This window comes from Mastomys coucha, unplaced genomic scaffold (assembly GCF_008632895.1).
Source record: "Mastomys coucha isolate ucsf_1 unplaced genomic scaffold, UCSF_Mcou_1 pScaffold1, whole genome shotgun sequence".
Lineage (NCBI taxonomy): Eukaryota > Metazoa > Chordata > Mammalia > Rodentia > Muridae > Mastomys > Mastomys coucha.
In genome coordinates, this window is record NW_022196891.1 from 31,110,552 (window position 1) to 31,122,312 (window position 11,761).

The window sequence follows — 11,761 nt, forward strand, 5'->3', positions numbered from 1 at the left end:
CTGGCCTCAAACTCAGAAATCCACCTGCCTCTGTCTCCCAAGTGCTGGGATTAAAGGCATGCGCCACCTCCCCAATTTTAACAATAGGTAATTTGTAGAGAAAAATGTTCTTGGCAATTTTTCATTCTTAATTCAACAGTCTATAATTTGTTCACTCTGAGCAGATATGATTTACGTCTCTGGAGGCTTTGATGGAAGCAGGCGTCATACAAGTATGGAGCGGTATGACCCAAACATTGATCAGTGGAGTATGCTGGGAGATATGCAGACAGCGCGAGAGGGTGCAGGACTAGTAGTGGCCAGCGGAATAATCTACTGTCTAGGTATGAGCCTGGGATGGGGCTGGAGAGAGCTTAGTGCCTAGCAGACTCCGGAGGGCAGAATTGAGTGCATATACTTGCATCAACAAAAACTCTGACTTATCTCAATATATTGTCCATAAATAAGATTCTTTTTTTCTTGTAAGCAGTATGTAGGATGTTGTATATTCTCTGACCTGGACCTCTGGAAAAGTAGAACTGAAAGAGTCAGTTGAATTACTTGCAGAAGGCCAACTAAAATGAGCCTGAAAACGTACCTTTCTCTTTGGAATGTTCTCAACGTTGTCTTTCAGGAGGGTATGATGGCTTGAATATATTAAACTCAGTTGAGAAGTATGACCCCCATACAGGACACTGGACTAACGTTACACCTATGGCCACCAAGCGTTCTGGTAAGACCAAACTTCTGACGTGATGAAAGTGTACGGTGATCTCAGCGTGTACAGTGGTGGTGTAGTTGCTGAGTGTGGTATCAGTGAGACAGACCTGTAGTTCACCTGGCTGTCAAGAGTAAGACTTCACCGTAGACTCACAGTCCAGTCTCCGTAACCTCCGCTTTCCCTAAAATATTAGGATGAAGATGGTTTAGTCTTTGAGCTAGACTGTCCATTTGAGGACAATGATTTCTTTTTCTTTGGTACTTTTTTCTATCCTTATAGTTTTGACCACCTAGCCTAATTTTGTATGTGTAGTACATTTAAATAAAGGTTTTTGTCCTGTTGAGGTCTGTGCCTTTGCTTTTTTTACTCTTGGATGTTGATGTTTTGTTTTTTTAAAGACAGGATTTCCCTGTGTAGCTCTGGCTGTCCTGAAATTCATTTGTGTAGACCAGGTTGGCCTTGAACTCACGGAGATCCACCTACTCCTGCTTCTGCCTCCTGAGTGCTGGGATTAAAGGCATGAACTGACATACCTAGCTGGGCTTTGTTTTGAGGGTCCTACTGTGCAGTCCTGGTCAGTGTACAAGTTGCTATGAGGTGATCCTCCTGCTTCTGGCTTCAAGTTATATCTCTACATTGGTGATTTTTTTTTTTTAATCTAAGATCTCACTGTATATAGTATGTTGTTCACATTAACTTTAGACTCCAAGTAATCCCAGGATTGCAGACATATGGCATGTACTTGATAATAAATGACAATAAGTATTACATAAAATCTCTAATGCCTAAAAATAATTTTTTTAAAAAATCTGAGTACTGCACACAGAGCCTTGCAGATACTAGGCCAGTACTCTATCATGGAGGTGTATCCCAGTACCATCTGAGAACTCTTAGTGGAATAGACTGTGATGTAACAGAGCAAGCACTGTGCTATTCCAACTAGCCGCCTCCAGACAGAGCACAGCAGAGCCATGGGCATGCTCCTTTGCTCCTCTCATTGTTTCTAACATGTTTCTTCCTGCTTTTTGGTTAGCCAACTGAAGAGAGATAGACTGTGAGTTAGTAAAAGCAGAGATGAGACCCATGTCAATCTTCCACTAGAATTTCAGGTCCTAACCTAAGAGTTGACCAGTGCATGCACTAACATTTGCTGTATTACACTATTCTAGTGCTTTGACACATCTGCATCCCTCATCTCCACAAGTCAGCCATTAGTGACTGTGTTTATTTCTGGGTTCAGATGCTAGGCTTATTGCCATTCATGTGCTCTCTTTTACCCCAGGTGCTGGAGTGGCCCTACTGAATGACCATATTTATGTGGTGGGGGGGTTTGATGGTACAGCCCACCTTTCTTCTGTTGAAGCTTATAACATTCGCACTGATTCCTGGACAACTGTCACAAGTATGACCACACCACGATGCTATGTAGGGGCCACAGTGCTTCGAGGGAGACTCTATGCAATTGCAGGGTGAGGATTTTGAAAGTGGGCTAGAATCATGTATCCAAGGCAAGAATCCATTTGGGATGGAGGTGAAATGTGTGTTGTGGGGACTGACCACAGGGGCTGTTTTCATCCCCATCCCAGTGCGGGGAGTGGGCCCTTGTACATGTACACAAGTGGTAGGGCTTGTATGTCAAGGGATGAAGACCTCATTTCTTTCTTTGTTTTTCCCCTGTCAGATACGATGGGAACTCTCTGCTGAGCAGCATTGAGTGTTACGACCCTATCATCGACAGCTGGGAAGTGGTGGCCTCCATGGGCACCCAGCGTTGTGATGCCGGTGTGTGTGTTCTCAGAGAAAAGTAACTGTTATTTGAACACCAGCTGGAACCAATGACTCCTCCAAGGAACAGTTTGTGGGAGAATCAAGGATCCTTTGCAGAATGTTTATTTCTCTTGTGTGCACAGGTGATTACAGGCACCAGTGCTGAGATGATTGTACTTATTTGATGCATACTCTCCTTCGCACTGGTAATCCTGCTCAAAAGTGTGGGGAACAGGTACTCAAGGGAAGAGAATGCACATTTGGGTGAGAGAAACCAGATCACGGCTCTCTGTGGTCTGAGGAGCACTTTCTTACTGTTCCTAACTTACCCTGTGCTTGGGAGGATGTATGCGTGTATGTCTGTATGTATGTATGCTGTGCCTCGTATATTGCAGAGAATTAAGGTGAGTATGGCCTGCTAGATGTGGGCAGTGTCCATCCTGGGTGAGTGGAAGGATATCAGCTTATAGAAACTTGGTAAAATGAAAGTCTTTTCCCTCTCAGAAGCAAAAATACCTTTTCTAAATACAGAGGTAGCTCAAGGCACCACAGTTTCTTTCTGTAGGAAACCAAGGGATTTAGTTTCCTACCAAACTGAAAATTTGAGAGGCCACGAAGGAAGGTTCATGCTGTTCTCACTTAGGAGACATTGTTGGTGTCCTAAGATTTGAATAAATGGCTGGAGCTGAATAGAATGTGGGTGAACCCAGAAGATCACTGAAATATAAATTGGAAGGCTGGAAGAACATACTATTTGATTCCACGGTCTTTCTAATGTAAAGTGTTGTACCATCTTGGCACTGGAGACAGAGAAGAACAGTGGAAAAAGTTAGAATAAGAGATGCTATAAATATGCAGAGTTCAATATACCTGTGGTAAACTAGAAATATCTGTGATTTTACAATCGTCTTAGTCCCTGCCAGGGCTCCTATAGCCGTGGCAGTATTTGTCTTTAAATGGGTGAAAAGACCATCTTCCTAGTGAATCAAGTGCTACCATGTTACTATGCCTCCACACTATTTATTTGGGGATGGGTGGGATGGCTGCAGCCTAGTAGTTCAGGTACCTGATTACTGCCCTGTTGTTTTCAGGGCACACTTCCACTAAGGAGTGCTTAATACTGCTGTGTGTGGTACAGTCAGTTCTCTTCCTGCTATATCTTCTGTACCTGTCTTTATAGTGTATTTATTCATCCTGGAACAAAAAATAATCAAGGACAATTGAAAATCTTTTGTTAGTTCCATACCTCTGCCAATATTCCTGAGCTGCCATTCTAGGCGTCTCTGTGTCATATGGTGAAACTCTTGAGTTATTGGTATAGCAAATAGGAGAATGTGGCAGTCTAAACTGGGCTACACTTTCCTTTTGCTCTGGAATCCCACTTTTCCTCTTTCCTTGAATTGTGTTTGCTGACAGAGTTAATTTCCTTTGTATTTTTTTAAGAAAACATTAAAAATGGACTGACTCAAATGGCTGTCAGAGAATCTGTGGGTAGTGCTGCCTTCAGCAGATATGTTGAAGGACATCTTGGCTCCTGGTCTGTCCTCCAACCTGCTTACCTTATTCCTGCCAACAAGCTCAGCCGCTTCTCTGGAAGCATCAGTAAAATGTTTGCCCAAGTTTGTCTGGTTTATTATCCTTTCACACTGTGAATCCACGAGAGAGACAGACAGACAGAGAGGGAGAGAGAGAGAGAGAGGGAGAGAGGGAGAGAGGGAGAGAGAGAGAGAGAGAGAGAGAGGAGAGAGAGAGAGCGCTTTTGAAGGAGCTGGGCAGTGGTGCCTTTAATCCCAGCACTCAGGAGGCAGAGGTATGTGGATCTGTGAGTTTGAGGCCAGCCTGGTCTTACACAGTGAGCTCCAGGACAGCCAGGGCTACACAGGGTGACGGGAAAAACAAGGTAAGGCAGCAGCCTTGAGAATTTTAGCACACATGAATTTTAGGGGTTTTGTCGCCGTAGTAGGCTTTTGAGGTTTCAGTTAATCGCATGTGATCATACAAACAGCTATGTACAAGGCTTGCCACAACTGAGCTCTAGCTGTCCTGAAAACATGATGCATAGACCAGGCTGACGTTGATCTACCTGCTTCTGCCTGCCCAGAGCTGGTATTAAAGGTGTGCACCACCATACCCAGCTGGAACCACAAGCCTCTTGGTCTCAAGGCCATAGAAAGCAGAACAAGAGGATAAGGCTATTCACTATGGCTTTCATAGATATATTGTGCTAGCTTATTGAACCACAGCTTGTGAAGTGTGGGTCATTTATCTTAGAGGACCAGGCAAGGTTGTGGGTAGGAGAAGAAAACACAAGAGAAAGGACTGGTAAGTAGCTTTCAGCCATCAGCGCTGATTTCTGAGTTTTGGGCCATGCTCACAGAATTCTTGTTGCCTTTGGGAGGGCAGTGTCTCCTCTTAACCGTTGAGCTGTCCTTTTGCACCCTTTTGTATGGTTGAGGCAGAAGATGGCCTCCGGTAGTGTTCCTCAGATACTGTCCACCTTGGTTTTTTTTTCTTGTTTTAACTTAGTATGAGGGTAGCTGTGTCTGTAGTCAGGACAATTCAGTAGAGTCAACTCTCAGACTTTTATGTGGGCTCCAGGGATCTAACTGCAGTTGCCAGGCTTGTGTATGCCACTGAGTCCCCAAATTTTCTAAATTTTATCAATGCCCATCACTAGGATGACAAGCTAGTGCCACCTTGCTTGCATTGTTCGCTTGTGTTTGTAAAGCAAGCTGGTCACAGAACTCAGGATTGATCAGTTTCCTAGCCCTGGGAAGCTTTGTATCCTCGTCATGAGTTCTACACAATTTTGTCATAGTTCAGATCCATTCCCTTCTGAGGTAAATAAGGTAAATGGTGTCCTTAACCATTCCCCTTCCCCCCACTGTCTATTTTATCAGCAGTTCTTTCTGAAGTTCAGAGGTGGCTACCACAGTACTTAACGTAGAGCCAGTTACTGGTAAATATTGATGTATCTCTGTCCCCAAGTTCCACAGATTGCCATATCTTGTACTATCAAGTTCAACTTCCTTAACATGCATCAGATCCATGGTGCTCAGGGGGATATTCTGCCATTCTGATCTTATTAGTACAGTCTTTCTCCGAGTAAAATATGCTTTAGTCACTGGTTTGCAAACCATTCCTAAATTCGATCCTTTTCTAGTGTGCTGTACCTTGTGTCTGAAATCTTGCATTCCTGACAATCTAATGGTTAATTAAAATGATACTTAGGGGGCCTGGAGAGATGGTTGAGTGCCAGCTGCTGACTGTTCTTTCAGAGAACCTTTGATGTGGGAGGTTACAGTAGTCAGTAACTCCAGTTCCAGACATCTGGTGCCCTCTTTTGGCCCCACAGGGCAAACAATGCATTTACATGTAAGCAAAACACTTTAAAAAAAAATCTTAAAAAAAAAGAAAGAAAGAAAGAAAAGATGGGTGACCAGTGGTTGCACATGCCTTTAATCCCAACTGATGGGCAGATCTGTCTGAGTTCGAGAACAGCCTGAGCTACACAAAGCAACCCTGCCTCGGAAAAACAGAAGAAAAAAAAATACAGAAATAAAGACCTAACACCCTAGACAGAGCTGTTTCCTAATCCTTCACTCGCAGTATGTTGTTTCTGAATTTGTTCTATTAAATTTGAGTCTATGACCTTCCCAGGTAACTATTCTCACATACACAATGTCCATCATCATGTAATGTGGGACTAATAGGGGAGCAAGACTGGGCATTCTGGAACAGTAAGGTGGCTTAATTCTCTCGTTCTGATGTCCTGATCTCCGGAAACCCACGGTGGCACTAGAACTAACAATCGAGATACAAAGACCAGTTAGAAGGTTAAGAGCCGTGACTTTGGAACACCCTGGAACCTATACACGTTGTAAACCTTAGCCTTCTTCGTGCACTATACCCGAGGGCAAACCCTCTAAGGAAATGACGTTTTAAAAATTACTATAAGCAACACTTTGCTACCTAGTAAATGGCCAACTATAAGACACTACTAGACAATATTTTCACACAACTTTTCCCAACACGAAATGTACTCGGTGTTATACATATACTTCTTACATAGGAAGCAAATGTTTTGCAGCTAAATCTTGCTGAGGTGTGGCCTGGTCCGGGTTATCGCCATCGACTCATGTGGCAATGGAACTAATATCCCAAGAGTTAGTAGTAAGGCTAGCCATAGTGATTTGCCTAGGCCAGCATGAAGGGAGGCCAGGTGACCAGGTATAGTGAAAAAGGATTGTCACAAGTAACTGGCACTTCCGCCCGGCACTATAAAGGCGCTTGCGCAATAGAGTGCAGACGCCTGCGCAGAGGCCCAGCGAGAGGCACCGGCGCCCCGCCCCTGCGGAGCCGCGCCAGCGTAGTTCCGGGCGAGCGAGCCCAGACCGCGCGTGCGCCGTTGTGGCTGCTGCTGTGGCGGCGCGGCGATGGAACCCTGCGAGCAGCAGAACGAGCTAGTGTCAGCCGAGGGCCGGAACCGGAAGGCGGTGCTGTGCCAGCGTTGTGGCTCCCGGGTGCTGCAGCCGGGGACTGCTCTTTTCTCTCGCCGGCAGGTAGGAAAGTGCTCGATGCTGGTCAGAGTCGCGCTGTCCTGAGCCACCGAGCGGCTCCAGGCTGGTCCTCGTTCCCAGGTTTCCGGAGACCGCGCCCTTCGTCGCGCGCCTTAGCCCCGCCCCGCGTCGTGAGGTCCCGCCCCACTGGCTCGGTTGGCGACCAGGACCCGGGTGTCCCAGGCACGGTCGCCGGATCCCCTACGCTGTTCTCTCTCGCAGAGTCCTCCTTCAGAGGGTGTACCGGTCCTAGGCGGCCCACCCTCCCCCAGGCCTTGGGTACCCTGCGCGAGCTAAGGGACGAACCCCAGCCGCCTGTTTCCTGGAGCTCTGGCTAACCAGCAGTACCGCGCAGGTGTATCTCCAGCCACCACTCGGTGTCGCCCCGGGGCACCTAAGAGTCACTGGATTCCCTTCCCATCCATCTTTCAGCCCCTACCTACTTTCTGTCTCTTTTGCTGCTCCACAGAGGAGCACCAGAATCAAGTTTGGTGGAGAGAATTCACAGAGTGACTGCTAGTACCCAACTTTTCTAAGCCCCGCGAGATACAGTTCCCAGGATGATGCATTGCGAATAGATTTCGTAGGCTAACAATTCTTTTCTTACAGTTAGGACTTTTTCATGTAGGAGTGTGTGTATGTGTGTGTGTGTGTGTTTGGGAAAGGAGAAATTTACATGTAAATAAAGAAAATATCTAAAAAAAAAAAGAAGAAGAATACCTTAACTTCCAAAAAAAAAAGAAAGAAAGAAAGAAAAATGACCAATGAAGGCTTTTATTGTGAAAAAAAATATTTCTTTTATTTTTGATATTGTAGTATAATTACATCATTTCCTTTTTCCTTTTCTAAAATCTCCCATATATTCCTCCTCCCTCTCAAATACTTGGCCTTTTTTTTCATTAATTTTTGTTACATACTTATATGTGTGTATGTAATGTATACATATATATTCCTAAATGTATATTTCTAAGTACATATATATTCTTAAATAAAAAACCCGAAAGGTTTATAAAGTTAAATTTTATTTAAAGTGAAAGAGAGAAAGCATAGTCCTCATGAGAAGAGGTAGTCTGGAATCTGAATCCTAAGGGGCACCCCCCACCCGTGTGTGTGTGTGTGTGTGTGTGTGTGTGTGTGTGTGTGTGTGTGTGTGTATTTGACAGGGTCTCACCATGTAGCCTTGGCGGCTTGAAATTTGCTCTGTAGACCAGGCTGGCCTCCAGCTTAAGAGACTATCTACCTGGCCCTGACTCCCCGCTGCTGGGGATTAATGGTGCTAACCACTTACAGTAGGGTTGTTAAATAACTGTCTTAAACCACTATCACCCCAAAGAGGAAAGTTGAAAGAAAAACAAATTTCTGAGTCTTTTTTTAAAAGTGTAACATACCATCCTATTGGATGGTACAAACTGTAAATCGCTTTCAGACCCTCATCCCTCATTAGGAATGGTCTGTCAGAAGGCTTTCATATGGCAAAGTGTCATGCACAGCAGTATCTGCTCCAAGAGCAGAAACCTTTTTGTAAAGAAGAAAAGAAGAGTTAGTGTGGACCTCACTCTGTGTGTCCTGATGACCTTGTCTGTAGCGTGGGTGGAAGTCTCTGTTTTAACAAGAATTACATGGAAGTAGAGTTTGCCACCAGTTTTGTAAAGTTAGTGGCCCCGTGGAGGGATGGACTGAACCAGGGAACTGGATCCGAACCTGAGCACTTATTAACACTGGAAGAGTTGTTGAACCTCCATGAGCATGCCCTCATGTGAAGTTGATGAGAAGGGAGAGATTGGTTGGAAACTTTGAGCACTGTGCCTCCTGTGTGGGACAGCTCTTGTCCTCTTATGGCAGCTTGCCTGCTTGTGTAAAGGGATGGAAACATAAATGTTCCTGAATGGTAAGTGGTGGCCTGTGCCTGTAATCTTAGCACTTAGGGCTACACAGAGAGGTCAGAGCCAAAAGGGGATACATATTGAGATCCTGTCTGTGAACTGAATAAATCTTTTTTAAAGAGTCAAGAAGTTTCTTAAAGAAATTTTGTAGTAGTCAGGCGTGGTGGTGCACACCATTAATCCCAGCACTCTGTGGGGTAGGCAGATCTCCGTGAGTTAGAGGCCATCCTGGTCTACATAGTTCCAGGGCAGCCAAGATTGTTATACAGAGACAAACTATCTCAAAAGACCCCCCCCCCCAAAATATATATAGTTTATAGTTAAAGTTTTTGTTTCATGTGTTTTAAATTGATGTTTCATGGGAGGGAACCTGTAAGCAAATTAAACTATATATTACATATCATATTTTGTTTCTCAATAGATACCTTTACAGAGAGCAAACCATGTGGAACATACATTTTTTTTTTTTAAGCTGAATCCCTATACAGGGTCAACATAGCTCTTTCGTCATTACCCTGGACTGTTGAGAAGTCGCTGTGAGGTCAGTCAAGTAAAGCTTACGCTCATTCCTCTTGAGGACGGTAGGAGGAAAATATCTGAGCAGTCTGATGCTCTGTAGACTGACCTCAATATAGAAAAAAATTTAAAAACAAATAAAAGATGCCCTCCAGGTCTAGAGAGGTGGCTCAGTGGTTAAGAGAGCGCTGGCTGTTCTTGAAGTACATGTTAGGTGTCTCACAACTCTTTGTTGCTCCAGTTAGATGGATTCAGGGGATCCAACACCTTTTTCTGCCCTCTGCGGTCATGAGATATGTTCAGTTTCCAGCGCCCATGTGGTGGCTTACAACCACCTGTAACTCCAGTTCCAGGGGATCCAAGGCCGCCTTCTGACATCCGCCTGCACCAGGCATGTGTATACATGAGATGCTATACATAAAGTAAAAGTGAATGAATCTAAAAAAAATTTACAAGAAAATAGTATTGGGTTAAGCATACTTACTGGAACAGAGAGCCTGAGGGCAGTAGGCAAGAACGGTTTCTTATAAAGCCACGCGTGTAGTTAACAAATGAGGGGCACTGTGTGGTATTTTTTCCCAGGGAAATGAAAACTTCCGTTCATGACAAATGTGCAGTGAATGTGTACTGCAGCTGCATTCAATATAGCACCAAACTGGAGACAGCACAGATGTCTGTCGGTCAGAGAATGGAGTACTAGTCAGCCACAAACACAGACAAGCCACGAACTACACTTTGTTCTTTTTGTTTTTGTTTTGAGATGGCATCTCATATCATTCAGATTGGCCTCAAACTTGCTCTGTAGTGGAGGGTGACCTTCAGCTCCCCATCCTCCTGCCTCTACCTACCAGGTGTTGGGAATCACACCACAACAGCTCACTTGATATAGACAACATGAATGAATCTACAGAGAATTATGCTGGTGAGAAAGCCGGTCCTCAGTGCTTACCAGCTTTATGAATCTATTTGTATAAGATTCTCTCTCGATCCCACTCCTCTGTTTATTTGACACAGAGTCTCACTGTGCTTGGAAGGTTGGCCTACACTTATGTTATCCAGACTTGAAGATCTTGAAGATCTCACTGCCTTGATCTTTCACTTTGGGCTAGAGTGAGCCATCATGAGGCTCCTCTCCTTCCTCATCTCTGTGTGTGTGTAATATGGCACAGGTCTCATGTAACCTATATTACCTTTGACTGCCCATATACCATGTAGCTGAGAAGATGCCCTTGCGTTCTCAATGTTCCCGCCTTCATCTGAGCGCTAGGATCACAGGCATGGACCACCATGCCTAGTTTTTATTGTGCTGGGAACCAAACCCGGGATTTTGTGCACGCTAGACAAGCTGCTCTGTAAGCTAATAGTTTGCTGTTCAGGCCAGCCTAGAACTCATGATTCTCCCACCTCAGCATCCCATGTAGCTGGGATTATAGGTGTAGTCCAGGCTGTCCTTGAACTCACAGAGACCCACCTGCCTCTTCTTCCTGGGTCCTGGGGTTAAAGGCTACGCCACGACCCTTGGCCTGTATAACATTTTCGAAATGTAAAATTTTCAGAAATGAAGAATGAATCCACGGTTGCCAGTGGATGAGATTGATGGGCAAGGCATCGATGGATGTGGTTAGGACAAGGCAGCAGGATTCTTGTAATGGCCCTGTTCACTATCCTACTGTAATGATAGAAAAAATGGCATAGAACTAAATACCCAGGCAAATGAGCACAGTAAATGGGGCCAGAGACAAGAGGATCAGAATCCAAGGCCACCCTGGGCAGGAAGACCTTAAGTGAAAAGCAAGAACAAAACTCAGGCAGCTGGGGAGATCCGGATGAGATTACTGGGTTGTGTCCTTGTTCTCTGGCTGTAAGAGCTACCTGTCAGCTGTGCAAGGTGTTGCCTTCTAGGACTTAGGCTCAGGAATTTGTATTACTTTAAAAGATTTATTGTCTATTTGTGCCTTTGTTTATGGGTGTGGATGTACGTGCGTGCGTGCGTGCGTGCGTGCGTGCGTGCGTGCGTGCGTGCGTGCGTGCGGTATGCATTTGTCTGCAAGTTCCAGCAGAGTCCAGAAGCATCAGATCAACTTGGAGTACAGGGAGTTTTGAGTCACCTGAAGCGATTCCTGGAAACCAAACTTGAGTCTTTGGAAGAATGGCAGGTGCTCTTGGCTGCTTCTGAACTAGCTGTCTGGGTTTTGTTGGCCTTTGGGACAGGGTCTCAATGTGTATCCCTGACTGACCGTGAAGTTATCTACCTGCCTCTTCTGAGACTAAAGGCATATGCCTTTAGTTATGTGTTCTTTCTTTCTTTCTTTCTTTTTCTTTTTCTTTTTTTTTTT

General features: G+C 44.8%; 2 protein-coding genes across 2 annotated transcripts in view; both read left to right on the forward strand.

The window, feature by feature from the left end:
• Klhl12 (kelch like family member 12) overlaps positions 1 to 3,937 on the forward strand; it is a 30,109-nt gene extending 26,172 nt beyond the window's left edge. The window contains exons 9-12 of the mRNA XM_031383290.1: positions 165 to 323; positions 614 to 712; positions 1,983 to 2,169; positions 2,382 to 3,937. Of these exons, the coding sequence (XP_031239150.1) occupies positions 165 to 323; positions 614 to 712; positions 1,983 to 2,169; positions 2,382 to 2,508 (572 nt within the window). The 3' untranslated portion in view covers positions 2,509 to 3,937. The remainder of the gene's footprint in view (positions 1 to 164; positions 324 to 613; positions 713 to 1,982; positions 2,170 to 2,381) is intronic.
• A 2,838-nt stretch (positions 3,938 to 6,775) lies between these two features.
• Positions 6,776 to 11,761, forward strand: part of Rabif (RAB interacting factor) — a 10,917-nt gene continuing 5,931 nt past the window's right edge. The window contains exon 1 of the mRNA XM_031383302.1: positions 6,776 to 7,029. Within this exon, the coding sequence (XP_031239162.1) occupies positions 6,904 to 7,029 (126 nt within the window). The 5' untranslated portion in view covers positions 6,776 to 6,903. The remainder of the gene's footprint in view (positions 7,030 to 11,761) is intronic.